General features: G+C 48.3%; 1 protein-coding gene across 9 annotated transcripts in view; it reads right to left on the bottom strand.

The window, feature by feature from the left end:
• ARID1B (AT-rich interaction domain 1B) overlaps window positions 1-27142 on the bottom strand; it is a 395667-nt gene that overhangs the window by 18987 nt on the left and 349538 nt on the right. For 5 of the 9 annotated variants that reach the window (XM_045844125.1, XM_045844118.1, XM_045844120.1 and 2 more), the window contains 5 exons: window positions 18858-19003; window positions 12170-12279; window positions 11285-11443; window positions 5247-5456; window positions 2201-2405 (listed from right to left, as the gene is read on the bottom strand). In XM_045844125.1, the coding sequence (XP_045700081.1) occupies window positions 2201-2405; window positions 5247-5456; window positions 11285-11443; window positions 12170-12279; window positions 18858-19003 (830 nt within the window). The remainder of the gene's footprint in view (window positions 1-2200; window positions 2406-5246; window positions 5457-11284; window positions 11444-12169; window positions 12280-18857; window positions 19004-27142) is intronic. The other 4 variants (XM_045844122.1, XM_045844126.1, XM_045844119.1 and 1 more) reach the window with 3 other exon arrangements.

Raw genomic sequence — 27142 nt, 5'->3', positions numbered from 1 at the left:
AAATAACCTAGAATGTTTCTTAAGAATCTTAGTTTAGTTTGCCTGGACGTGCTGGTAAGGGATAAGCTACAATTACGTGCCCATGGGAAAAACGGACTGCAATGAACACACGTTTTGGCCGAAAATGAGGTTTTAAAAGTGCAGTACATGTGGGATCCTGATGTGGCGAATTGTTGAAAATACGTTTTCTTCCTTCTTTGACAGTAAGAAATGTTTCAGAGACAAGTTCCTTAAAGACAGTCCCAGACTCGGGGAGGGCCCCGCCCCACGGGCGCTGGGGCAGCGCCTGGCGTCCGGCCCTGGAGCAGTGCGAGTCGCACGGACGGAGCAGAGGCTCGGGAGGACCCCCTCCGCGGCTGCCCGCTTCCCAGGACTCGGCTCCGTGCGGACACTGGGGAGGACGGACGATCAGAAGTGCAGCCGCAATCCAAGCTCTCGTGTGCAGTCGCAGCGATGTTGCTGCTGCTGCCACGAAGCGGCGGCTCAGAAAAAGGGGGGCAGGCGGAGCTGACTGTCAGGAGGACAGGCCTCTGCCCTCCGAGGGCCCCAGGCCTCAGCGGGGCGTCCGTGCTGACGCTGGCGCGGCCTGGCAGGACCATTCTTCGCACGCAAGCTCTTTTCCGGCGAGTAAAATGCAGTTTCGGATCTTTGCAGACTCACCGCTTTGGCCCCTACACCCCGCTGGGTTTTTATTTGGGAAAAGTAGTTTCAGAGCTGTTCACGAGCAGCTTGTTTCACCCCGTGAATACAGTGGGAGATGTTTAAAACTGGATTCCAGTTTTTCCGGCACGCCGTAGCTGGTGAAGGCTTCAGATCTTCGAGGGCAGGGTCAGAGAGGATTTCTGCCTGCACTTACAGGTGACAGACCTCAATCTGGGCACGTTCACTCCACGTACTCACGTGAGGCCCCTCGGTCAGCGCCCTGAGGTGTCAGCACCGCCCTCCAGAGGGCGGCGGAATGCACTAAGACACAGCTGCTCTCTCCGGCTCACAGACACCACCTTCCAGGTGTCCGCACCTGCCGCACTACAAGGGCACTTCACGCACGGGCAGGCGAGCGAGTGGGAGCAGCTCTCTCCCACGCACCATCGCTGTGACCTTGGGTCAGTCCCCTGGACTTTACGGGCCTTAGTTTCCGAACGCACTTCAAACCAGAGTCTGCGTGCTCCGTCTGACGGGGAGATGCAGTGCCCGGCACGCGGCACAGGGACCCCGGCACACTGTCGGGGCTCAGGAAACACCAGCAATGAGCTCCGCGATGTCGCCCCAGGGCCAGCCTGGGCGGTGGCAGGCTGCAGGCACGACCAGGACACGCGGGTAAGGAAGGACCACTCCAGAGCTTGGAAGCGGCGGAACCAGACAAGCTCACGTCGAGCTGAACCTGAGAGAAGTCACCGCCCAGAACAGGGATGACGCAAATTCCCTCCCATCTCCGATACTGTGTTTATCAAAACAGAATGCACTAGCTGCAGATTTTAAACACTAACAGGGAGCACGAGGGCTGGCAGGAGGGCCGGCAGAGGGCAGGGTCGCCGGCAGCGGCCTGGAGGGACAGGAGGCAGGCAGGTGTCAACCTGGATTTGTGTATGAGAGCTTAGGTGACCCGCCGTTATTCCGAACACGCCTGACCTCTTGCTCCCGGCTGACTGGACTGCCGTGTCTTCACTATGACAGGCTGTTGAATTCCCTAAAGGTGACCACTTGCAGGGCAGGGACATGACAGCAAAGGCCAGAGTCCACTTCCTAGCGCGCAGGTCTGAGACTTCCTGATGGGGGCCCAGCAGGGAGGGGCCACCAGTCCCACTGCAGGTGGGATTCCCCGGGGGCACACCTGCCAGCACGGCTTCCTGGGCTGGTCCTTCGGACAGAGGTGGGTGGACCACTGCACCGTGCCTGGACGATGAGTAACGGTATTCAGCTATGAATTCTGAAGTCTGCTTTGGCTAAATAAGGCAAACCTAAAGAGGGGTGCCTTCAAAGTGCAGACCAGAAAGGACACTACACCCACTTTGAGTCTCTCTTCCCCCTGACTCCGCCCATGGGGGGCGCAGGTACACAGACAAAACAATTGCCCCTTCCTCTGCAGTGAGGCCAAGACCGTGGAGAGGCCTCAGGGGCTCTTTCGGACCCCTGGGAGCGGGGTGCGCTGTGGCGGTCCCGGCCCCAGTCACCGGGCAGAGGCTGCAGTGCCCCTGCTTACCAGGAGATGGCGGCTGCAGCTTGGGCTGCTTCTTGGTCTCCCCGGTGCTGAAGACTTCCGGCGGCGGCTCCTCCCCGCGCTCGGTCTTGCACTCGAAGGCAAACAGGTACTGGATATACTGCTTTTTCAGGGAGCTCGCCGCGCTGCTCGACGTGCCAACGTTCAGGTTGGTTGCCAGCTCACGCCACTTTTTGTTTTTATTAACCTAGCAAAAAAAAAAAAAAGAAAAGAAAAAAGAAAAAAGGCAGGGTTGTTGGTTTGCAGCAAAGTAGCTTGTTTAAAGCCAGAAGACAAAAAAAGGACTTAATGTCTTGGTTTATTTTTTTTTTCCACTTGCCACTTTTAACTAATGCTCATTACTCCCACTCAGTAGTGCAAAGGCAGCGTTTACAGTTACAAAGCCATTACGGAACCTGCTGATAGCTACATAAAACGCACCGCTCGTTGAGCTGCTTCTGCCCCACGCATCTTCCCAGGCCTTGCACGCTTCTACCGGCGCCACACGTGCCTCTGAGCACGTGCACACTCACACACACGCAGCCCCATCCCACTTCCAAATTCTTTAAAAAGAGCATCTAGTAACTACTCTAAAAACCAGTAACAGAGCTATTTGGCAAGTTGGGTGTTTCAGCCTTGATGTGAAAACCAGTGTTTCCTCCCAACAGCCACACGCCCCCAGAAGGATGAGCCTGTTAACCGGGCTGCGTCCACCCCCTCTCCCACGAGGCTTTCTTGTGGCGTCTGGCAAAGGGAACGAGGCCCCTGACCAAGGGACCCCGACTTGCAGGCCCAGCACAGGCCATCGTACCTAGCCGGGCTCCCGATCCACCAGCTGGCCGCCAGGGCAGTGCCCTGGGGCTCGTGAAGGGGCGGGAACACGTGGGACTGTCAGGGCCCCCCCTTACCCTCAGGCTGGAGAGAACACAGTGGCACAATCGGGAGAGAAAAAAAGTCCTGCATGTTACGTAAGGGTGTCAGGCATTATTATGTCACCCTTGTGGTTCCCGCTGGGGGACAGCAGCATGACGGAAGGTTCAACACGTGAACGAACCACGAATACCTGCAACTACTCGGGGACTATTCTGCCTTCACATGCGTCCTGTGTTCAACAGCGTGGGGAAGGGTTAAGGGCACACGTGGTGTTTAATGAAATGTTAAGTTTTCGGATGCAAACTTTCTCACCAAGCTCTCCATGCCCATTTACGTAGCACTAAATGGTGCACGACAAACCGCCCAGCGCTCACGGAAGTGCCTGGTGCCGCTCTCGGCACTCACGGCCGCCGGCAGCGGGCAGGCCCGTGCGACGCCGTGGAAACCGAGCCGAGAGCTGCCTGCGACGCCCTCAGCTCGGCCGCTGAGCTGAGCCGAGCGTGGCTGCAGCAGCTGCTCCGAGCACACCTGACGGTCACCAGACGAAGACCGAGATGGCGTGTGGGTGACCAGGGCCAGGCGCTCACCGCTGGGTCGCAGGCACATTCTGCCCGTGCTCACTAGCTAAGCCGGTGGCGGCTCTCTGGCAGACCCAACGTGGTCATGCACGCGGCTGAGAGTCGAAGCGAGGTGTCTGGACAAACTGTACACCTCTGTGATGGTGACCCCCCCACCTGTTCAGTATCCTAGGGGTTCTGAAGAATCCACACGAGGGTTCTAGGTGTACAGGGGGGAGGGCGAGTGGTCTGGGCACAGAAGGGAAAGGTCAGGGGTCTAAGGGGAGAGAGGAGGGGTCGGGGGTCTAAGTGCCGAGGAGACATGTGCCTCTCGATTCTCCCCCCGGCTGACCACCACTCACGCTTGGTGTGCGGTGTGCGACTGACCCGAGGATCACGCAGAGCCTTGACTCAAGCTCCACGTGTTTCAGCTGCAGGTCTCAGGGCCCCTGCGGGGGGGATGGCGCGCCTCGGAGGGAACAAAGGCCTCTCTCTCCTGCGACCCCTGAGTTGCGCAGCATGGAGACTGAGATCAGGTGAGACTTGTGACTTAGACGCCTCGCCCTGGACAGTTCGTGACCTGCGCCACCTGGGTGGAACGCAGCGCGTCTGCCCGTGTATCAGGCCACCAAGTGTCCCGCAGGGGTCCCCTTCACCGATCTGGGTGGGAGCCCAGGTGGCTCGAATGCCTAGCTGGGTCTGTGGACCACTGCTGATGGGCGTGGGGGCAGGCGTTTTGGCTTCAGACCTGGCCTCCGCCACCTGCCCTAGGAGTCCTTGGGCCACACCACCACCGTATTGCATTTTGTTAGTTTCCTCTGTCTTCTTCAGGGCTGCCGACTCCTGCGTTTTACAGGGACTTAGAAAGACAAAGGCCCTCACCCAACAGGCAGGGAGTGCCTGAGGGTCAGTGCCCTTCCTGTCCTCCCCGCGGGGATCTCCCACCCCCCCAGACTTCACGCTAAGGGAGGGCTAGGACTCAGCGAGGAAAGTGTGGCCTTGAGGGCGCGACATCTCAGGGGAAAGCGCCCTGAGAGGCCAGCCCAGGGCAGCCACCTGCACCACCCTGGGCACAAGTGCCTCCTGAAATCCCACACCCCAGGCGCCACCTTGCCCACCCTCGACCCAGCCCTGTGCATAAGGACAGAGGTGACCCTCCCGTGGCCCAGGTGTCAGGGACCTGGTTTTATAAGTATGACTCGTTTTCTTGATTATTGCCCTAGACAGAGGGGAACAGTGAATCTTATTTATAGCTGACCAGACAACTAATTTGGTCATGTGCAAAACATTTCTAGAGTATTTACTATGAAACCCAGCAGATGCCATAGAGCTCTACAGCTGCCGTGGACCCTAAAGAGAAACCTAGCCCAGTGCCTCCTTGTACAGACGAGGACTGAGGCCCATATAAACGACCTCCTGATGTCACACTGCGGGTTGGCGGCAAAGCCAGGGTCCCAATGAAGGGGACTTTCTCACAGGCTTAGCTTTATCTTCACGAGAAAACGACCTGAGCCTATATAGTCCCAGAAAGTTGCTGTAAGAGCTTAGGTAGAATGGCCCCTCATACACCCATGCACCCATCAACCCATCCATCCATCCATCCATCCATCCACCCTTACCTGGGCCAAACCTCCGATCTCTTTGACGCAGACATAGAGTCGGAACAGGTCCAGGGGCTTCTTGCCCACGGCAGGCAGGCTGGAGACCGGGGAGCCTCTCTCCTCCATGAAGGTAAGGTAGCGGTCGACCCACAGCTTCCTCTCTGGCTCGTTCCCCAGCTCATACACCTTGGTGATCTTCTCCCCGGTGGTGGAGGAGGAGCTGGACTTCTGGAGCCCAGAGGAGCATTTGGGGGGGGGGAGGAGGCACGGGGGGCAAGGGAAAGGGGAGAAGGTGAGAGAGAAGCAATGAGCTACCGAATACAGGAAGAGAAGAAATTTAAAAAACTACTGCTATCACACAACAATTAGGAATGAAGGCTACTAGTTCAGGCACAAACTATACAGTTCTTAATTAAGAGTTTACTTCGGCTTTAAACAAAGGCCCAAACTCCCCCTTCTATATATACTTAAGAAACAAAAACCTCTTTTACGTTACTGATATAAGCATTGAATCCCAGAAGGCAAGATCCCAATGGCACCTCCGGTCATTTTGGGCGCCAACAGGGTGCGGGCTCACCGAAGGATCACCGTGAGCCTCACGCTTCACGGGTGATGTCATCACAGAGCCCCCCAGACTGTAGGGACGGACTCCCCTCTTCCTTGTCGAACGAAGGATGGCTAATGCGTGTCGCCATCAAAACTCCGTCACACGGAGGAAGGGCAAACACGCGGACCCTGCCGAAGATAAGGGGCAGGTCACAAACCACGGGACCCGGTGGCGCGGGGCCGCGCTCACCCGAGAGTTTGTTACTGTGAGTGCACAGCGCCGGGTCACGACGCCCAGCTTTCCCTGCTGAAGACGCCTGCGACTTCTCCACCCTGGTGAGGGCCTAGAGCCTAATCATTGTAACAGCTTTCTTACGTAACCACGTTTCAATCGTGAACACGTGCTATGTCGTACTCCCAGATAAATACGCAGTGACTCTTACACACGTGTGTTTATATGCCCACGTGCTGATGTTCTAATTCTTGGTCTGTTCTTCTCCCAACTGCACTTGATGCTACAATGTCAAAAGCAGCTGTTTCTGCACAGCTGAAGCTCACTATCTGAATTACGTGATGTGGGAAGGGAACGCTTTCAGTCCTCAACAGCCCAACTACATAGTTTCCTTTCCTTTTACGTCTCTGTATGTGTAACAATGTCCGTATACTTGCAATGATTTGTAACTCTGGGGCTATGACACAAAATCACTTCCAAATTCCCTATAAAGCTTTCCTTGGAATAGCAATGTACTTCGGTCAGTCAGGTCTATTCACTAGGTGATCATTTGCAACATATAGCCATTATTTAGATGGAGTTTTTCTGAACTCTTCTGCATTAAATTTAGCTTAAAATAATTTTAGACATATTGCTGAAATTTCGGGGGTTAAATAACATGACTGCCACTGATGTCTGATTCTACCTTGCTTATAGCAAGACGACCCCCAACGAAAACAGGGCCTGAGCAAGAAGCCTGAGAACAGACCCAGAGAGCTGCTGACTGGCAGCTTTCCCTCCAGTGGACCTGTACTTCTCCCGAGCTATGTTCCCTGCTCGGGAGAAATTTTAAGTCTTTGGCTTTAGAAGTGTTGAGGCATGAAATCTTTACATCAAATATACAGAAACAGGTGATACGGTTGATGTAAATAAGAAAAACGTGGAGCGGTAGGGTAAAAAGTAGTGTGGTCTTTTAGAGTTCACATTGATGCTGAAGTTAAGCTGCATGTCGGTCATTTCAAAATCACTTTAGGTAAGAGCTTAGAAATGCAGGCAGACATCCCTATTCTGCCAACATGACCTTGTACGTTCCAGAATGTGGAGGGTGCCATGCAGACAACTGTAACTTTTAAACATTTATTTTCCTATTCTTATAGCCAAGAAAAAAGCTATTCCAACATTCTATACCACAGTCTCATACCGAGACCATTTCAGGAGCTTTGTCGCCATTAGGGTGGTAGTTATTATCAGGAGGCTTTTAACCCTAGTATTGAATTTTTTTTCCTTTTTGGAGGTCCTCTAAAGAGAAAATGGATCCAATGTTTTTGAAATAAATGAAAACTTGAAGTAAGGATATGAAAAAAAAACCCATTCTCCTCTAAAATCAATTAAAAAGCCCCAACCTCCCTCTTGTGTTTCGTTTGTGAAAAATTAAAAAGTTTCAGATTCGATCCCAGGCAATCTGAAATTTCAGAGAAATAAAAGCGATCATTTTGATGTAAAGGTACTCTCCCGACATCCCGAATGTAAGATCCAGCTGCCATTTCCGACCCAGTCCTCTCTAAACCCAAACCGGGAAGGGCTCTGGGAGAGTAACTCAGGACCGAGGGATGAGGCCGAGAGGGCTTGTCCCCAGTTGGGAAGGGACTGGGTTCTCCTAACCTGAAGCAGCTCTCAGATGAGCTTGACTATACATGTTTCAACTCTTCCTACCTTTCCTTGTTAACTGAACTGAAGTTCAATGTCTGCACACCTCAGTTTGTCCTCTTAAAATTAGAAATGCTTAATGAAGACCCTAGTTCGTAACAGCCTCATTTTATTTTTCATAGTTTTTAGAGCCTCACGAAAGCACTTTCATGATGCCACGATGCAGGAAAACGTGCCGGGAGGGAAGGAACGGGTCTGGGCCCTGTTCCTGCCTGAGGCCCTGGGACGCGCTCCGCGACGCCTGCTCCCTCACCTCGGTTACGCTGCAGGCTCACTGGCCCTGGTGGCCGTGCTCACTCAGTGCGGGCAAGTCCACGCTTTGCAAGGGACTGTCCGTCTGCCCTCCCCTCTCCTGACTCGGCTTTAGGTGCCTGCGGACTTGGAATCGCCAGCAGTGACCACACACAATTACGGTGCTCGGTGGTACTCGTTCCACGAGCGAATACTCGCGTGGACAAAAAGGTCTGGAAAGCCTGGCTCCGTCAGAGTAAGAATTAACAGCTGATTAAAATGTCTCACTGGAAGGGTTTCTGTGAGCACGGTGCCAAGTGAACGTGGGCCCTGTCCGGTCAGACTGAAGCTGGGATGGGATGGGGCCCACAGCCGCCACTTCACCTCTCCACTCCCGGCCTCAAGGCCCGCCTCCCAGCTGATCACCAAAGTCCGTGCCTCGGCGTCCGGGGAGGGAGAAAGAACAAGGCGAAACCGAAGCCTCGGGAAAGCAAGAGTGCGTGCTTTGTCGCTGACCAGGGTCCACACGGACCCTTCTGCTCGGACACTAGCCACGCTGTGACTTTTGGGTAAACATCACTACGCAGTCTACCCACGGACAGCGGGTAAATTAACTGGCTCTGCGGAAAGGTGGGTTAACTTCGCGAGGTCACCAGGACCAACTCACACCCTTTCCGCGTTGTAGAAAGCGTATCCTACTGCACGCAACTGCCGTGGAGGCAAGAGAAATGAACGGGGATCGCGGGAAAATCACAGCAAGACATATTACAGTGCCACAAATGTTTTCCTTGCATATAATTTAATTAAGTCTATAAGTACATCTTTCCTCAAGTCTTTTAGGCAGATTTACATTTCAGCAGTCTTTACCATATGCCTGGTAATATGTGTATGTGCGAATGTTTACTTTCATCTCAGAGTGTTTTGTGACAACACAGTGGCGTCCGCAGCGCACTGTCGAAGCACAGAAGGTCCTTCCCGGCTCGCCCACGCCTGCTATCAGACAGGCTCTATTAGGGGCGCGGTGAGGGCGACTCTCAGTACAAACTGAAGTCAGTCTCAGACAGAGCAGGTCAGCATGCCTAAACTGACTCATCTGCAGGGATGCGATAGCAGAGGTAAGATGAGGTCCTTCATTGCAATATCCTTGGGTGCGTTCTGGAATCAGTGTCTCGTTCAAGAGAATGGCTGTTTTCTCATCTAGAGCAATCCTTAACATCTCCCACCACCCAACTGCAGCTTCTCTTGTCCGTATCTACACCACAGGAGCCGGAAGTTGGCTTATAAATTCTTAAAACGGCCCTGGCTATCGTGGTTCAGTGAACTGAGTGCCGGCCCATGAACCGAAAGGTCGCTGCTTCAGTTCCCAGCCAGGGCACATGCCTGGGTTGCAGGCCAGGTCCCCAGCTGGGGGCGTGCGAGAGTGAACCGATCCGTGTATCTCTCACACACTGATGTTTCGTTTCCTCTTTTTCTGCCGCCCTTTCCCTCTAAAAGTAAATAAATAAAATCTTAAAAAAAAACAAAACAACCCTCTTAAAATGGTTAGGGCACAGTAAGAGGAAATGTATGTAAAAATATTTAGAAAAAAGAAGAGTCATATGCAATTTTAAGTATAATTGTGTTATAATCAGAAAATAAAGTTAACAATTCAATTTGCTTTTTTCTTGTATTTAAGTAGAAAGTGGGGTGTACGAAACTGGTAAGTTAAAATACGATACATATCTCAATCATTCTCTGTAACTCAGAAATCAGCAAGGTAGACTTTTCACACATAGCCTACCAATAGTCTTTGTTTTTAATAAATTTGGTCTTTATTATTATCTTAACGTTCTGAAGCTTTTCAACCTCTAAAATTTCTCCCTCTGAGCTGACATACTCATGTTTTTTGAAAAGTTATCATTTGAGTTCTACCTGTTAACTTGAGAGCGTTACTAACTCGAAAATGCTTTTCTTAGGATTAAGACAACACAAACCAGGGTAGAGTGTGGGGAACCACCCCGCCCCCCAATTTTGGATGCCTTCTGAGATTCAAAGCAAGTAAACACACAGACTTCAAAATCGGGAGCTGCGTTCTCCCTTCCCACGAGTTCTGCTTAACCCATCATCCTAGAAGCATCATCGTTCACTTTATCTCAGTTGTTGCAAACGCAAACCATGTCTACAGAGAAGGTAACAGCGAATATCTACTATTTCTTCCTCTGCAAAGGAAAACACCGGTTAGGCTAGAGCTCCGCGTGAACTTTACACGTATTTACTGGAACCACCAACTCTTTAGACCTTCAGCTCAACTGGCTTAAACCATCGAATGGGTGCAGGACGGCAGCCCCCTTCCGGGCTCTGCCGAGGCTGCCGAACTCTGCGGTCAGAGTCCTGCCCCACCGGCTCCTCCCGAGCCGCGCTCTCCGATACAGCGGCTCACAGACGTCAGCGTGTGAATTAAGCTTTCTTGGCAAGTCATAGAACATTAAGGTTTTTTTTTTAAAGATCTTTTCATTCACTACATGAATGTAAAATAAAGGGCACTACAGTGCCATTTTTTCTTTCTTTCTTTTTTTTTTTGATGGCACAGAATTAATTTCTTTAGTAGGAAAACAAAGACTCTATGGGCAGAGGAATATAAAGGCTAAAAAATTCCCTTATTTACACATTTATCATTTTTTAAATATAAATCATTTGGAAATCACACAATTTCAAGATGATTAGCAGTCCCATGCAGGATATAATTTTTCACCTCAACTGAGTCTAACGTAGCCACACATTATTAACCTAAAAGTAACATTCCTAATAGTCACGGGCACTAACGTTAACACAGCTTTTCTGTTAATTTCCGGTAAGTGGGTTGAAACAAGCAGGGCTGGTATTATGCTGAATCGTACCCAGAGTATAATGTTTATATTTTTAGGTAACAGTTTTGAAATAAGATACTTCAGATACAACAGCCCATGAAAGATTTGGGCCAAACGCCAAACTTGTCATTTACTCCATAGCTGCTTATTAGTTCCCACGTAAATAGAGAAGTACCTCGTGTTAAATTTCTTAAGTTTCTTGGGCGCACAACGGATTAGACGTTTTAAGCAAAGTCACTGTGTGGGGGAGTTTGGACCCAGTAACACCACCGCATGCTCGGTACCCAGGTGCTTCCTTACGGCAGCGGTTTCGTGAACAGAAATCAACTTCTATGATGCACATCAACGTTACTCATTTTGTTACTGATATAATGATTAAGAATCCCTTTCACCGATAAATCACTGAATGAAAGTCTTATCAACAAATAAACAAGCAAGCATTCAAGTAGAATTAGTTAATTATCCAAAAAACCCCGAAAAAAATAAGAAAAGCACAAAAAACCAGCGCCACTTACAGGGCTTGACGGAGTCTTTGGCCAGCCTGGGCTGCTAATGCTATCACTCTCATCTCCGTGAAAGGAGGAGATGCTAGCAGAGCTGGGGGACATTGGGGAAGGGACTGGCAGGTTGCCGGGGGTTGGGGGCTGAGAAATACCCTGAGAGCTGTAGCTATCCTGTGGTGGAGGAATAAAAAAAAAAAAATGACAAAGGTAGGGCAAACTTTATTTAAAATAACAGAAAGTACATCCAGTTGAACAGACTAACTTTTATATATATATAATAGATATATATAAAACATGTACAAACAACACACACAAAAACACACACACACATAAAGGTATTAAAACAGCATTCTTAATTAGTATAATTTGGTAAGTTTGCTGGATGCTGGATAAGGCCACGAAGCCACCATGCTTACTTCAAGCTTACATGGAATGCTAAGCATGGGTTACCCATTATGAAAGAAAGGAAAAAAAAAAAAGCTGTTCACCTTATTTATCAAATAAGGCAGGAAAGCAAAATATTAAGTATGTTGTTTGTTGCTGAGGCGGCCAAAACAGGAAGCTATAAACTGAAGGCAGAGAAAATGGCTGCAAGAATCAAAACCAGGCAAGATTCCTTACTTCTCCCCACCCCCAAGGCATCTCTCTCAGGTGGGTCTTGTCCCTCCACCCCTCTCCCGCAACCATGAGTTAATGCCGTAAGAACTAGTAACTTTCAGATCCACACCATGAGGGGGGGTGGGGAAAGAAAGACTACAAACGTGTTGCGGACAATGAAAGCATGCAGCAGGAAGAAACCAAACGGAAAACAAAGTGTTGGCCAACACCAGCGACCCAAGCACACGGCAGCTGTAGCAAGGCAGCCCCCACACCGCGTGCAGAGGAGAGAGGAAATACCTTTGCCTTGCTCTCAGGCTGTGGAGTGCCTTCTTCTTTCCCGTCCGTTTTGAGAGGCAGGGGCAGCTTGGATTCGCCAGGAGACATCATATCTGCAAGACCCATAGATGCTAATCGAAAACAGGAGAAAGAGTTTAGGATTATACATGTGATTCGTCAGGCTGAGCTCCCACTAACACAAGTTCTGGAGTGATGCGCCGGGTACCCGAATTTCCTTTGAAGGAAGGAAAGGAAAAAAAAAAAAGGTAACTCAGAGCATACTGATTTCTGCAATCTAAATAGCATGACATTCTGGTGAGTCTTTGTCTTAAAAAAGGAAAAGCAATTGTCTACTCTAGACCCAAACCACCGAAAGTTGACTTACAGCAATACCGTTCGGTAGAGTAGGCGACGAGCAGCCATAAGCCCAATCTCTGAACTGTCCGTCCGGTGTTGAAAGTGAATGTTGGCTGTGTACATTTTTTTGCCTGGTGACTAGGGGATGTAGTGCTTTCTTAATTTCCTAAATTCACATAATCTACAGTCTGCAAAATCATCTGCACTTTTATATTGTTTCATTTGAAAACCTTAATCTGCTACATGTGGCCTTGTCTCTAGTAACGGAAGACAATTGTGGCACTGGACTTCAAAGACAAGGATCAATCAAGAGTAAGCTGTGAAGGAAAGAATGTCTGATTATTGCGCAGTGGGGCTGGTTTCCTCCCAGCCTGGCGCTCTGCACACACTTGTTCAGCCCACAGCGGAGCTCGAACGCCCAGGGCAGACACCCACACCAGCTCAAGGGCCAACCCAACAATCCCGAGCAGGACTCACTTTCTATCTCGAGGCTCAGAAAAACTCAACCAACTTCATTGACACTTTAGAATGAAAGGGTCGCCAAAGAACAAGTGATTGACACGCACATATTACAACTAAGAATAGACATTTTCAAGCGAAAAAACATGGATGTCTTTTCGAAGGAAGAGACAGGCTGCAGTGGGGAGCGAGTGCGGAACGACAGGGAGTGGCACCCAGGGGACGACAGCTGAGTTCCTGCGGAGCCTCGCCGAGCGCGAGCCGCCTGCACGCCCCGGGCTGGGAGTGTGGCGCCACACAGGTGTGTGGGGCGAGGTGGAGGCGGGACAGGAAGACGGAGAGAACCGCGAGCCTCGGAAGTGAGCGGACACCAGAAAACACTCTTGTCTCAAAATGGCATAAACCTGAGGTTTCACGGCTGGGACCCAGCTTACATCCTGCAAACGAGAGTGCTGGTTTCAGCAAGGCAGTGCACGTGGGGCGCGATGTGCCAAAAACACAAAGAAAAAGGGAGCTTTAGAAAAGGCTCCGCAGATTGCCCACTACAAAACGATTATTGCACATATTCGTGTATTACTATGTTTTAGAAAATAATTAGTTTTAATTACAGCAGTGAGAGAGCGAGCAGGGCTCTGGCGAATTAGCTGGCAAGCTCCGTGGTGCTAATTTGCTAATATCGTTAGCATCACTGCAGGTTGAGACCAGAGGTCCTGCCAAAAAAGCCTGCCCTGCCACGTGCCGGGGAGTTTACATGGGCGCGCTCCATGGTGTGCTCTGAAACGCCTGCTTTCCAGCGGCTTGTTTTTCAAAGCCCATTTGCAGCCCAGTCAGCCCTTGAAGTCATCACCACACACACAAATCATAATTGGGATGTTTTTCTTTTTTTTTTTTTTTCAAATTACTTTCAATACTTAGACTTTAAGAACTGGAACAAAAAGCTTTTTCAAGTGATGCAGCTGCAGAGAAAAATCTATTGGGATCAGCTAAAAATGCTGTTATTTTTGTGAATGTGTGAAACCTCAAAAAAGCAGCTGAGAGATATTCCACGAAGAAGCCGGCCTTGTTGCTTTCTGGCGGTTTTATCTCTGGGGTCTGGCGAGATAGGAGTTGGTAAATCTGTACATTAAGAAAGACCCTTTTTATAAGAATTTGGGCGGGGGGGGGGGAGGCAGGACAAGCATGGAAAAAGAGTCTCATTTATGAAAGGCCACATGTCCTTGCTAGGTATTCACAGAGTGGGTTCAGAGGAACGACAGCCACACAATTCCAGAGAAAGCAGCAAAGTCATGAACACGTGGTTTCTGTTAAGTTCTTCTTCTCCAAAGGTTATAACAAATAGTTTTGTTGGTATCTATAATATTTTATGCCTATTATTTAAAACAATAAAAAGTAGCAGTACCTTTATTTACACATAAAATGTGTTAATGTACACAAAAGCAATTTTGAAGTAAAAGGAGCTAGGTCAATATGCATTTTGATAATTAATGATAATAATTTACACGGACTTAAAAATCAGACTTAGATAAATATAAGCATAACTACTGATTTAAAATTCTCTAAGCTTCTTCATTTAAAATATATAAAATGTTATATATTTTAAAATGGGCATTTGTGTTATGCAAATGTGAAAACTGCCAAAATAGCATTGCTCTACTATTTTGAGAAATAAATAAGGGTAGGAAGTAGAGAAATAGGTTTGTTTAGTACTCCTGCCTTACAATGTAAATTTTATCCTACTGAAGGGACCATAACGTCTTTCCTGGCTGTGGCTTTTATTACTCTTCTGCTGAAATGCTGATTTCTGACTTCTTAGGAGAATTCTCAGTGAATCAGGCAAAGAGCCACATGCCTCCCAGGGCAATGGTACTCCAGGGGCACCGTTTTCTTCCCCTTTCCCGGGAAAGAAAGGCCACCGCTATTACAAGGATGTGTTACATCAAGGCGCCCGAGTCCAGCAGGCACCGCTCAGACATGAAAGGGGCAGGAAGGGACCTGTGTGTGCGGACTGCGGCGAAGCACGGCACACACGTTGCCGGCACTCGCCTCTGGCTTTACTGTCGAAATCTAAGAGCCAGAAGGGTTTCTTAAAGTAAGTGTGGGTCAAGGTCCTAAGGCAGCTATTTCGCCCTGGATTTAATGTATTCCAAGACAACACAAAGAACATATGGTGCGCGTAAAAGTGAACTTAAACATTCATTCCTTTCAACTTCCTTTCCTCTCAACTTCCTTTCTCAGTCTCCTTGCAAGGCCGCAAAACCATTCCCAGAAGGTGGTAAAATAGGACCAGAAACGCACAAACAGTTCTCTTCTTTCCATGATAAATGATATACCGTACTTTGCAAAATATTTTACTCCCTGTTTTCGAAAACACCAAAGGGCCTATCTATGTGTAGTCATCTGCAGATATTCGTGACTATTTCTATATGGGGCACATACATAAAGAACAGTTAACACACTGTGTCTGAGAAGAGCGCAGGAGAAACATCTCTCTACCGAAACCAGCAAAGCCTTGAAAGAACTCCCTGAAACTTTCCTAGGCCGATGGCCCTCCACAAGGTGTGCAAGGGCGGCGCAGGACCCCGTCCTGTTGCCCCCAGCCCTAGTCCAGAAAGGCGCCCTGAGCAAAACCACCGTGCCTGTCCGCTTCGCAGGAAGCCGCCCTTCCTCCCGCCAGATGGACCTGATCTCGAGAAAGGCCCAGCCACCTGCTCGGTGCAGCTCAGCGTACGTTTTCACCAGCTTATCAAATCTTTTGTATTTCTTGGGAGGGGGGCAGCCATTCACCTAAAATAATTGCTTTAAAGCCAGTGAACAGAATCAACGATAGCTATAAACTACCTAGACAACCGCTAGCCATGGTGCTCGAGACCCGAAACTCCCTTTGGGAAGGGACCTGAAATCTCAAGACAGAAGCCGGAGTCTGCTAGCAATACAGATTCCCACCCTTGTCCCCCCACCCCGAAATTCTGAGGGGAGCCCGGAAATCTAGTTTTAAGGAGCCTTTCGGGGGACTTTGCAAGGCCGTTCTCGATTTCTGAGAAGGCCGAAGGAACCGCAGAGGCCGTGGGAGAGTGGCTGCCTTTCCCCTTTGGCAGGGCTGAAGGAGCTAGTCCACCCTGCCCTAGGAGCACTTGGGCAGGGGCACTTCCGGTCGAGCCGGGAGACCCATTCCTGGAATCCCGGATCCACGCTCTGCGGCTCACTTCCGGTCCGCAGGCTCTGCTGCCGGAAGTGCCTACACCCGCCGGGGGACGCACACCCCCACACGCCAGGCCTACTTCCGGCCTACTTCCGGGACTTGGTTGTCTTCCTTAGGACGGTGGGTATGCGCAGGCTAAGGAACGTTGCATGGCTGAAGGCTATTATAAAACGGAACACAAGCCATGCAACCAACACCACCGGTATTATGTAAGGGTGTATCAAACAAGGTTCTTTGTCACTTAATAATTTTGCTCAGAGTAATCCATAGTTCTAATCTTTTAGTTCAAATACTTTTTAAAAAACAGCTCCTTTGCAGAAAAATCCCCCACTGCTCCCCATCCCACCATCCCAGTATTTTCAGCGAAGAAACAGTTGTCACATTCATACGCACGCTGACTGTATTTAAATAATTACTTGCTCACTGGAGCCCGGAACAATTTGTCACCGCCCAGAAGGGCTTTAAAGTGGCCCGGTTCACCGTCTGCAGCACAACGGCCTGAACTCGGCAAAGCGGCTGCGGAACGCCGGCGGGCTCGGCTGCTCAGTGAGCGCCCGAGAATCCCGCCGCCACCCGGGCCAGTACTATCTGCACTGTCTCCGCGGTCTCCAAAAGCGTCCTCGATGGAGACGATGCTTTGCGACTACCACTGGGGAGTTAGGTCCATGGGTACAAGCCAGGCAGACTGACGGGACGGGGATCCAAGCCATTTCTGGCCCATCTCTAGAAAAGCTGGGTGTGCGCCTTCAGACCCAAACGCTCCGCGGGCGCTCACCGCATCGCGCGGGCCGGGGCCATTCCCGTTTCCCCGGAGCCTGCCCCCCAGTGCTGGCGGACAGGAGTGCGCCCATCCATAGGGGACGGTGAACGCTACATCGTCAATACTCCTCGGATGTGCTGGATGATTACTTCCTATCAGGTAGCCCTTGACTTAATAAAGCTGAAATAAAATCACATGAATGTGTAGGAAAAAAATGGATAAATGTTAAAATTATTAAAAATTCAATATTTCAAAATGCACAATGCAATAAAAAATATATATACACTACTAGCCTGTACAAAAGCCTGTGAGGATAAATGGCCTTTCATGGAACAGATTACCTCGTATGAAATAACGAATAACTGAATTATCTGAAAAATAGTAAAAAAAAAAACCCCTCTCTGTGAATCTCCATTAAATTGGTTGTTCCTTAGGAATACATAAATCTTCTCAGGCAGGGCAGGGTGCCATCTATTTGTTGTTGGTTCGTTCTGCGGCTCTGGAGTCCAAAGGAAAAGGGGAAAAATGAGTGCTGCTAATAGTAGGTGAGAATTTATTGTGTAGTTTCAACGCTTTGAGGTAATTTTATTTCAGCAAGCCAGACAAAACCCATAATGTCATAACCCAAAGCCCCTGTTACCCGGGACAGTGGGGAAGCTGTGAGTTCACAGGCTGTTCAGCAGAGCTTTGCACTTTTCACTGCAAATGTAAGGTGGCCACCTCACAGGGAGGAAGGGAAGGGACTGCCTGCCTGACATCAGGAAGGGCCATTTGTTTATTTAAAAACTCTCACTTTCACCGGTGATTTCTATTGTTTCCTCTTCCACACACTTTTCAGTAATCAGGGAAAGGCACTACACCAAATTAGACCCCGGACACCAAGGACTCGGGGGCTCGGGCAGGAAGCCCAGCTGCCCGCTGTCTGCTCGGCCAGACGGAGGTACAATAGCTTCAGGTGGCCTTTCCCAGAGGGAGAGGGAGAGGCCAGGAAGGCAGCGAGAGGCGGGGGAAATGAGAAGACGCGACCAGGGGAGGCCAGGCCTCCACCTCCTCAACATTCTCCTCGCGTGTCGGAAAGCATCGCGGGGCGCCCAGCGGCTGCTCCAGCTCTGGACTGACTACGGGGACGACCCCCACCCCAAACGGCATCGCTCACGCTGGCGGGGTCGTAGACTGAGCTACGCAGCGTTCTTCCAGTTAGAGGGCAGCACTCACGGTCTCTAGGTGGGTGGGGGGCTCCGAGAGGCGGTTCGGGGCCTAAGGAGTCTGAGAACATGGTGTATTTGCACGGTTTTGGACATTCTTAATATTGCCACAAACTGACAGAATTCTCCCACTGCACTGATCAGATGGGATTTGGTAAGAAAGCAACTGAGGGCATCAAGTGGGCTGAAAAATTTAAACATAATGAAACATTTAAGACAGTTCATTAATATATAATTTCTCAACAGAGACAATCGACAAGGAGCACATTTTCATGTAGACACTTAAAGGTGAGTTTCCCCTAAATGAAAAAAATACTCCAGCCTCTGTCCTCATTCTGGCCTTTAATCATTTCATCTGAAAATAGGACTTTAAGACGTACCTGCAGCACTATCAAACGGAGAACGCAGGTTTTGCCACGGGTCCCCCAGCAGTCCCCTAATGACCCCCGGAAGAACTGAGTGTATATATTTAGCAAGTCATCTCCAATGACATTTGAAATATGCCCACCTATTATACACAGAATGCATAAAAGTCATTTATATAAAATAGGACCCTTAAGTCTTAAGACAGCTAAAGAGACTGAGCAAATTTCCAAGAAGCAGAGGAGTAATATTCTCCCCTTTCACCAACGACCCGAGGCTGGAGTGGGTTTCGTACAGCCCGAGGTGCAGGCCTAGGGAGGAGGGCGGGGGCGGGCAGCCGCAGGAGCCTGGGGCCACCAGGGTTACCTGTGGAGCTGTTCACCATGTTGGGCGTCATGCTGTAGGGCGGCGCCTGGGTGTTCATCAGCCCAGAGCTGTTGTTCATGGGCTGGCTGTAGGGAGAGCTGGAAGCCACGAGTCCACTCGGATTCATACCCGGAAAGCTGCCTTGCCTGTATGGAGAGAAAGCACACGTGTCCGTACACTGGCCGCGTACACTGGCGGCGGTCTGCCCTGGCAGCCATTTCTCATAATGCGTTTGTGCACGGGGTGGGGGCTACTACTTTTCGTGTTTGCTTGAAGTAATTTATGTCCTGGAGAGAGAGGCTGAACTCTATTGCCAAGTAAATTACTTAATGCGCTATGTAAAAATTCCAAATAATATAAATTCCACAAATAAATTCCACATTTTCAAGCTTGTCAAGATTTATATAGAGAAATATAAGCAAAAAAGGGGATACTTGAAATAAGAACAGGAATTACAAAAGCAAGCAAAATTAACTCCTAGCATTTAAAAAGATCTGACTATTAACATCACTTAGTACCCTCACATCCATAAACAGAAGAGATGAAAAACAAATAAGCAGTGTGGGTATGTTATTTAAAAAAAAAAAAACAAAACTCTTTGACCTAAGTTTTCTAATAAAACATTTCCAAAACTCCCCTCGGCCCTATTTTTTAACATTCTAAAATTAGGTGCTATTAAAAACACACCAATCGCCCTGTATTAAAAATTACACAGTGAACGTCAGACTTCCGTTTCTTTTTGTAGGGTTTCCTGGGACAAGAAGGGAGGGAGGTCAGACTGGCTGCGAGTGTCCCTAACGGGCTCAGGTTCTGCTAGGCCCGCCCCTCCTCCACTGCCCTGCAGGTTCACGAACTTATCTTTTTGGTGACTCAGTTTGGTTAGTTTTTTGTCTATACTCTTGAGACAAACCTCTTCACTACTGCAAAGCAGCAAAAGGTGTTTGTTCTTGGATCTGAAGGAGATAAATGTCTAGCAGTGTCATTTCTCTAATTGCAGGTAATTGGTGAGGGGAGGGGGATTTTAACGGCGAGGTGGTTTAATTCTCCCAGAAAACTTACAGCAAAGCAAGTTGGCGGCAATGTGGCAAAATCTTTAAAAGACTCCAAACTGGTGTCAAGCTTTTCTTCATACAGTACCTTCAAAAAACTTCTCAAAGATCTGGCCACTAATATTTACTTTTAGGACTCAAGCTAACAAGAAAAATAAAAATCCACTTTGCCTGTCTGTTCCAAATTAATTATGATTTATCACCCCCTCTACTTCCATTAAATTGTCATTTGTTGGCTCTTAATGTCTAATAGTAAAACATTTTTAAAGGTTCTTTAAGAGATTAACATAAGTCATTAATAAACGACAAAACAACATACTAGTCTTCTACTGTGCAGCTCTCTGCCGTGCATTCAACTTTCTGGCTTGTAGAAAAAGTTCCAACACGGTCCATTTGAAAATTCAAAGTATTAAAGGTTTGAGTGTTTTTTTTTCTTTCTTTTAAATATTATTTAAACCATTCAGAGAAATTCTGTACAAGCTAATACTTGATGATGGCCTGGAAAGAACATTCTAGAAGGCTGAAAGACTAACGGTGTAAGTGTGGCTCTGGGAGAAAGGAGCCGTGAATGCGCAGCTCGCTGAGGTTCCACGTGACATGACAACTCCCTGCTGAGCCAGTGTCACAGCCCCCGCTGCAGTTCAGGAACAAGGGGCTGAGGCCACCCCTGGCTTCCCGCTCACCTCTCCGTCAGCCCACACCTAGAAAGATCCTGCCCGGCAGCTACAAACACATTCCCGGGTGGTTAGGGTCACTAACTCCTGAATATCTTAGGTTCCTCTGAGGTGTTTTCGTTTAAACAAAAGCAAGTTGAGCACTCAGGTGACCTGACTGTTTCAGGAGAGGACAAGTGGGCCCTGTTGGGGCAGTTCGCTTCGACTTGCTGACGGATAAACCACAGGGAGAGCATCCCTAACTGAGAACAGGCTGTTTTCTGGAGACTACTTTCAAGTCACTGATCGGCCTCCCAACCCCAGCCAACTCGGACCTGTCCCTCCGCGAGACCCAGACCGGGCCACCTTTTCTATGCAGTCCGTCTTCCTGCGCCCCCGGGAGGCTCCGCCTTTTGCAGCAATCTGCACTTTCTTTTGCACATTCAGACAGTCTACATGCACGCCTTGGCTCTTTGAGGTGTACGCCTCCTAGGAGGGGCAACTGAGCCCATGACCCAGCTACTAAAAAATACTTTAAATGAACGAACAGAGAACAAAAGATGGCCCTATTTTCAAGCTTCCACCAAACTCAGTTCCACACGTAGTGGAACGGACATGCATATGAAGCTGAGGGCTCCTCCTGCACCCTGTTGTAACTAGGAGGAGATGAGAATCCGAACATAAAACCTAGCAGGCGGATGGCTAAGTGAAGGTACCTCAGAGGCCCCATCTAACCCCAGTCCGTGATTCCCCCCCTGTCTGCACTGTCCATCTTCAGTCACAAGATGAAGAGTGTCTGCATTACAGAGATTTAAAAAATACCCTTAAAATAACAAAAAAATTAAAGATTCAACTGCCCATTGGGCGCCGGTTGCTGGTTCCCACGGGCCTCAACTAAACCATGCCTACAGTTTTTAGGAGTCTGGTTAGAAAGCCAGGGGTCTCAAGTCTGTCACTAGCTACACTTTCCACTGTCACTGCGATGTGGGAGCGAGCCTCTCCGGCTTCCGGGGCCTCAGTTTTTACACATGAACACAGAGGGACTGACGGTGACTTTAACATTAATACTTCCCCAAGTACGTCCTCACAAATATGCCTGATACTTGATTTTTTAAATTCCTGGAGGAAGGTGGGTGGAATTATGCCCCCATACAAAGGAAGACAGGATCAGAGAAGCTAAGTAACTTGCCTAGAGACACGCAGCTAGCAAGTGGCAGAAACCGAATTCCCCGAGCCTGCTGCGAGCCCAGCGCCCTACACTTCTTTCTCCAGGGCCCCCGACGCTGCGAACACTTGCTGAGACCAGCGTGAGGCCACACAGCAGACGGACGCAGAACTTTCCGTTTGCCTGCCGGACTCGTGTGCAGTTGGAGAAAGCCCACAAGTCAGAAGGGTGCTCCTTTCTTCCTGGAGGGCAGCCTCCAGTGAGGCGGACACCGTGAGAGGCGGTGGAGGTGAATGAGTCAGCTCCCTGGACGCCCGCTCCCAGGAAGGAGCTCATCCTGTGCGCTGCAGGCCTCTGGGCTTCCGAGCAGTGCAGCAGCCGAGGGAAACAAGGCCTCGCGGGAACGTGGGGCATGTGTGGGCCCGAGCACGGCACTCGGCCGCCCGTCTGAACCGGGGAAGGAGCGGTCTCTCATCACCGTGGACAAAATCCTGCTCATCACTGCTCTGGAAACTACTGCCAAGACTACTGGTAATTCTGAATAAGCAAGATGGGTTTAACACTAAAAAAGAGCTCTTGATGCATTCTGCTGAATTCGGGAAATCGAGACAACTTGTTTGGGACAGGAGACGCAGGTGGCCACCCCTGTGACTGAGCTGAGCACTCCAACCTGTCCGCAGTGGCTAACTAACGCCAGAGGGTCTCTGCGGCTCCCAGCAGCGGCCCCCCTACTCGGATGGGCTGAGCACCACCACCGGGTGTGCGGCCCCCTCGGGAGTCGGCCCCTTTCCGGAGGCGGCACGCACTCACCGGCTGCTGGCCCCTTCCGACCACGGCACCACGTGGAGTTCGGGGGTGAAGAAGTCCACCACTGGGACTTCCTCTTTTTGAAGGAAACGGCAGCAGGCAGAACCAAATAAAATCAGGCAAACATACAAACTGAACCAAGGGAAACGTTTCCACTGTAAAACCTTATGAAAAGGTAAGAGGTACCCGGAAGAGCAAAGTGCCTTAACCTTGACCTCTGGGTTTGTGAACCACTAGGCTACGGTTTCTAGTGGGTCTATGGGCGCACAAAGTTTTTGTTAAAACTACTGTCCCGATGCCACAGATTCCTCACTTGCAACAGCTGTGGCAACGAATGCCCGAGAGTATCCTGGGAGAGAATTTGATAAACACTAAAAAATAATGTTTCGTTGTGATGATGCTACTAAGGCAGCCCCTGTACTGCGCCCCATGAGAGTGACCCTTAGATGGTGCTCACACCCACAGCGTGCTGGCCTCAGGGCCAGGCTCCCCGGGGCCAGGTCTGCGTGCAGCCAGGCACCGGTCCCTCCACCCTGTCATTTAAACACGTAGTCCTGCAGCTGACCAGAGGAACTGTGTCTAAAGTGCTCTTCAGCTGGGATGATATGCAACAGTTTACAGTCTGTCACTCAATGACAAAGCACAGGCTGTTTTTTTTTGTTTTAGAGAGAGGGGATGGGGGGAGGAGGGGGAGAGGAACATCAACATCGACGCGACGGAGCAAAACGATGATCGGCCGCCTTCTGCCCGTGCCCTGATAAGGGACCGAACTGCAACCGAGGCACGTGCCCAACTGGAAGTCCCACTGGTAACCTTGCGGTTTGCGGCTGATGCCCAGCCAAGGGAGCCACCCCAGACGGGGCAGAACACAGGTTATTTTAAACACGAGTACCTCAGGAGGGGGGACTGCGAATGCACTTCCTGAGAGTGCTCCTTGCCCTGCTTCTCGGCCTACACACATGCACACACACGTGATTTTTTTTATAGGTTCTCCTGTAGTCACTTTGGAGAGTTCTAAGACACTGCACACTCATCTGCCTACCGAGGGCTGGCTTTGGGGAAGAGCCAGAGGCAAACGCCCGTGCCCAAGTGACCACCGCCGGGGGTCCACGCTGAAGACAGGAAGCGGAACACTGACTCCCACTACAGTCTAGATCTGGCACTTAAAAACTCAAGATGAAATTCTCTAAATATCTTGTTTTTAAGTCAACTATAGTAAAATGAAAAAAAAATGGTCCATACATGATTTTGATGCTTTAAAAGAAATTTATAGATCATATTGGTTTAACAGTTATCACCATTTTTTGGTCAATGGTGACAGACAGGGAAGTGGGAAACATGTATCTTGAAATGAACGGCTTTCTGCACACAAACAGGCCCAGTGGAGGGGGCCACACCCTGCGGACCGCTGAGAGCTCCCAGCGGGCTGACCAGGGCCAGTCACAAGCGGCATCTGACAGAGGCCTGCACCAGAGTCTTTGCAGATCTACCGAATACAAAGAAGCAGCCAAAATGGGAGACAAAGAAACAGACCCCAAATGAAAGAGCAAGAGAATTCTCTAGAAGAAGAGCTAGTTGAAAAGAGGCAAGCATTTATCAGATAGAAAATTGAGAGTAATGATTATAAGGATACTCAACAGCATGCAAAAAGACAAAGAAACCATAAAAAAGGACCAGTCAGAAATAAAGACTGTAATATCTGATACAAACAATACACTGGGAGGAATCAATAGTAGGTTAGATGAAGCAGAGGACTGCATCAGTCATCTGGAAGACAAGGTAGAAAAAAACATCCAGGCAGAGCAGCAAAAAGAAAAAAGAATTTAAAAATATGAGGAGAGCTTAAGAAACATTTTGGACATGAAGCAGAACAACATCCACATCGTGGGAATGCCAGGAGAAGAGAGTGAGGGAGGGCCTGAGGAGCTATTTGAAGAAATTCTTCCCTAATCTGGTGAAAGAAAAAGACACAAGTCCAGGAAACTCCTAGTCCCAAACATGATGGACCCAGAGGCCTACACCAAGACACATCAGAATTAAAATGACAAGGCTTCAAGAAGAAAAGACAAGGCTAAGAGCCAGAAGAGAAGAGCAGGTAGTTACATACCAGGGAGCACCAATTAGCCTGTCATCTGATTACTCAACAGAAACATTTCAGGCCAGTAGGGAGTGGGCTGTGGAATAGTCAAGGTGACGAAAAGCAAGCACCTACAACCAAGGCTACTTTACCCAGCAAGGCTATCATTTAAAATTGAAGGAGAAATAAGGAGCTTCCCAGACTAGAAAAAGCTAAAGGAGTTTGTTAACACCAAACCAGAACTGCAACAAATATGAAAGGGCTCCTTTTAAGAAGAGGAAGAAAAAGAGAAAGAAAAAAAATGAGGAAAACAGTCTAACAATAAAATGGCACTAAATATGTATCTATCAGTGATCACTTTAAATGTAAATGGCTTAAATGCTCCAAGCAAAAAACATAGGGTAGCTCAGTGGGTAAGAAAATAAGACCCACATATATGCTGCCTCCAAGAGACACATCTCAGATTGAAAGATATACACTAAAAGTAAAGGGATGGAAAAAGATACTTCATGCAAATGGAAAGGAAAAAAAAAAGCTGGCACAGCAGTACTTACAGCTGACATAATAGATTTTAAAACTAAGGCTATACAATAAAAATAAAATTAAAAAAGAAAACTGTACTTGAACAATTAAAAAAACAACAACCCAAGGCTACAGTAAGAGACAAGGGACACTACATAATGACAAAGGGAACAATCCAGTAAGAGGATATGACCCTAGTAAACATTTACACACCCAACACAGGAGCACCTATGCATGTAATGCAAATCTTGATGGAGATAAAGGGAGAGATCTAAAGAAATAAAATCATAGTTGGGGATTTTAACTCCCCGTTGACTTCAGTGGATAGATCTTCTAGCAGAAGATCAACAAGGAGATAGCGGCCTTAAACCACACTTGAGGTCAAATGGGTTTAACTGTCCTCTTCGAAGCATTTCTCCCCAAAGCAGCAGAATATACATTCCTTTCAAGTGCACATGTAATGTTTTCTAGGATAGACCACATATTAGGGCACAAAACAAGTCTCAATAAATTTAAGAAGACTGAAATCACATCAAGCATCTTTTCTGGCCACAATGCTATGAAACTAGAGATCGATCACAAGAACAACACCAGAAAACACATGAAGACATAGAGACTAAATAACATGTTATTAAACCATGAATGGTCAACAATGAGATCAAGGAAGAAATCAACGGACATCCTGAAATAAATGAAAATGAAAACACAACAATCTGAAATCTGTGGGACACTGGGAAAATAATACTAAGAGGGAAATTCATAGTGTTACAGGCCTACCTCAAAAAACAAGAGAAAACACAAATAAACAATGTAATTTTACACTTAAAGGAACTTGAAAAAGAACAACAAAGCCCAAAGTGAGTAGAAAGAAATAATAAAGATCAGAGCAGAAATAAAGGAAATAGACTCTAAAAAAAGCATAAAAAATTCAATGAGTACAAGAGCTCATTCTTTGAAAAGATAAATAAGATTGACAAAGGACTGACTCTTTAATCAGACTTACCAAGAACAAAAGAGAGGACCTAAATAAAAAAAAAAACAACAAACAAAAAACAAACCAGAAACAGAAGAAATAACAACTGACACCAAAGAAATACAAGGGATTATAAGAAAACATTATGAACAACTACATACCAACAAACTGGATAACCTGGATGAAGTGGATAAATTCCTAGAAACATGTAATCTTCCAAAACCAAACCAGGAAGAATCAGAGAATTTGAATAGACAGATTACATGTAGTGAAATTAAAGCAGTAATAAAAAAATTCCCAACAAACAAAAGCCCTGGACCGATGGATTCACAGGTGAATTTTACCAAACGTTCTGAGAGGAACTAACACCTCTCCTCAAACGATTTCATAAAATTCAAGAGGAGGGAAGGCCCTCAAACTCATTTTATGAGGCCAGCATCATCCTAATTCCAAAACAGGTAGACACTACAAAGAAAGAAAATTACAGGCCAATAACTCTGATGAACAGACACTAAAATCCTCAGCAAGACCGAACAGAGCAATGCATCCAAAAAGATCAAGTGGGATTTATTCCAGGGAGGCAAGGCTGGTTCGACTCCTGCAAAGCAAAAAATGTGCTTCACCACACAAAGTGAAGGCTAACAACCACAGGATCATATCAATAGATGCAGAAAAAGCATTTGATAAAACCCAGCACCCATTTACGATAAAAACTCTCAGCAAAGTGGGATTAGAGGGAACATACCTCAACAACAGGCATATGTGACAAAGCAACTGCCAGCATCATACTCCATGGGGAAAACAGTAAGGGTTCCCCTTCATATTGGGAACAGACAGGATGTCTGCTTTGACCTTTCTTATTCAACACAGTGCCGGAAGTCCTAGCCACAGCAGTCAGACAAGAAGAGGAAATAAAAGGCATCCAAATTGGAAAGGAGAAAGTAAAACTGTCATTATTTGCAGATGACGTGATACTGTACACACAGAACCCCATAGAGTCCACCAAGAAACTACTAGAACTGATAAATGAATTCAGCAA

Source organism: Phyllostomus hastatus, unplaced genomic scaffold, assembly GCF_019186645.2.
Source record: "Phyllostomus hastatus isolate PE091 unplaced genomic scaffold, TTU_PhHast_1.1 phas_contig_40, whole genome shotgun sequence".
NCBI classification, from domain to species: Eukaryota; Metazoa; Chordata; class Mammalia; order Chiroptera; family Phyllostomidae; genus Phyllostomus; species Phyllostomus hastatus.
The sequence above is the reverse complement of the archived record's forward strand: the minus strand, read 5'-3'. Positions and strand labels throughout refer to the sequence as shown.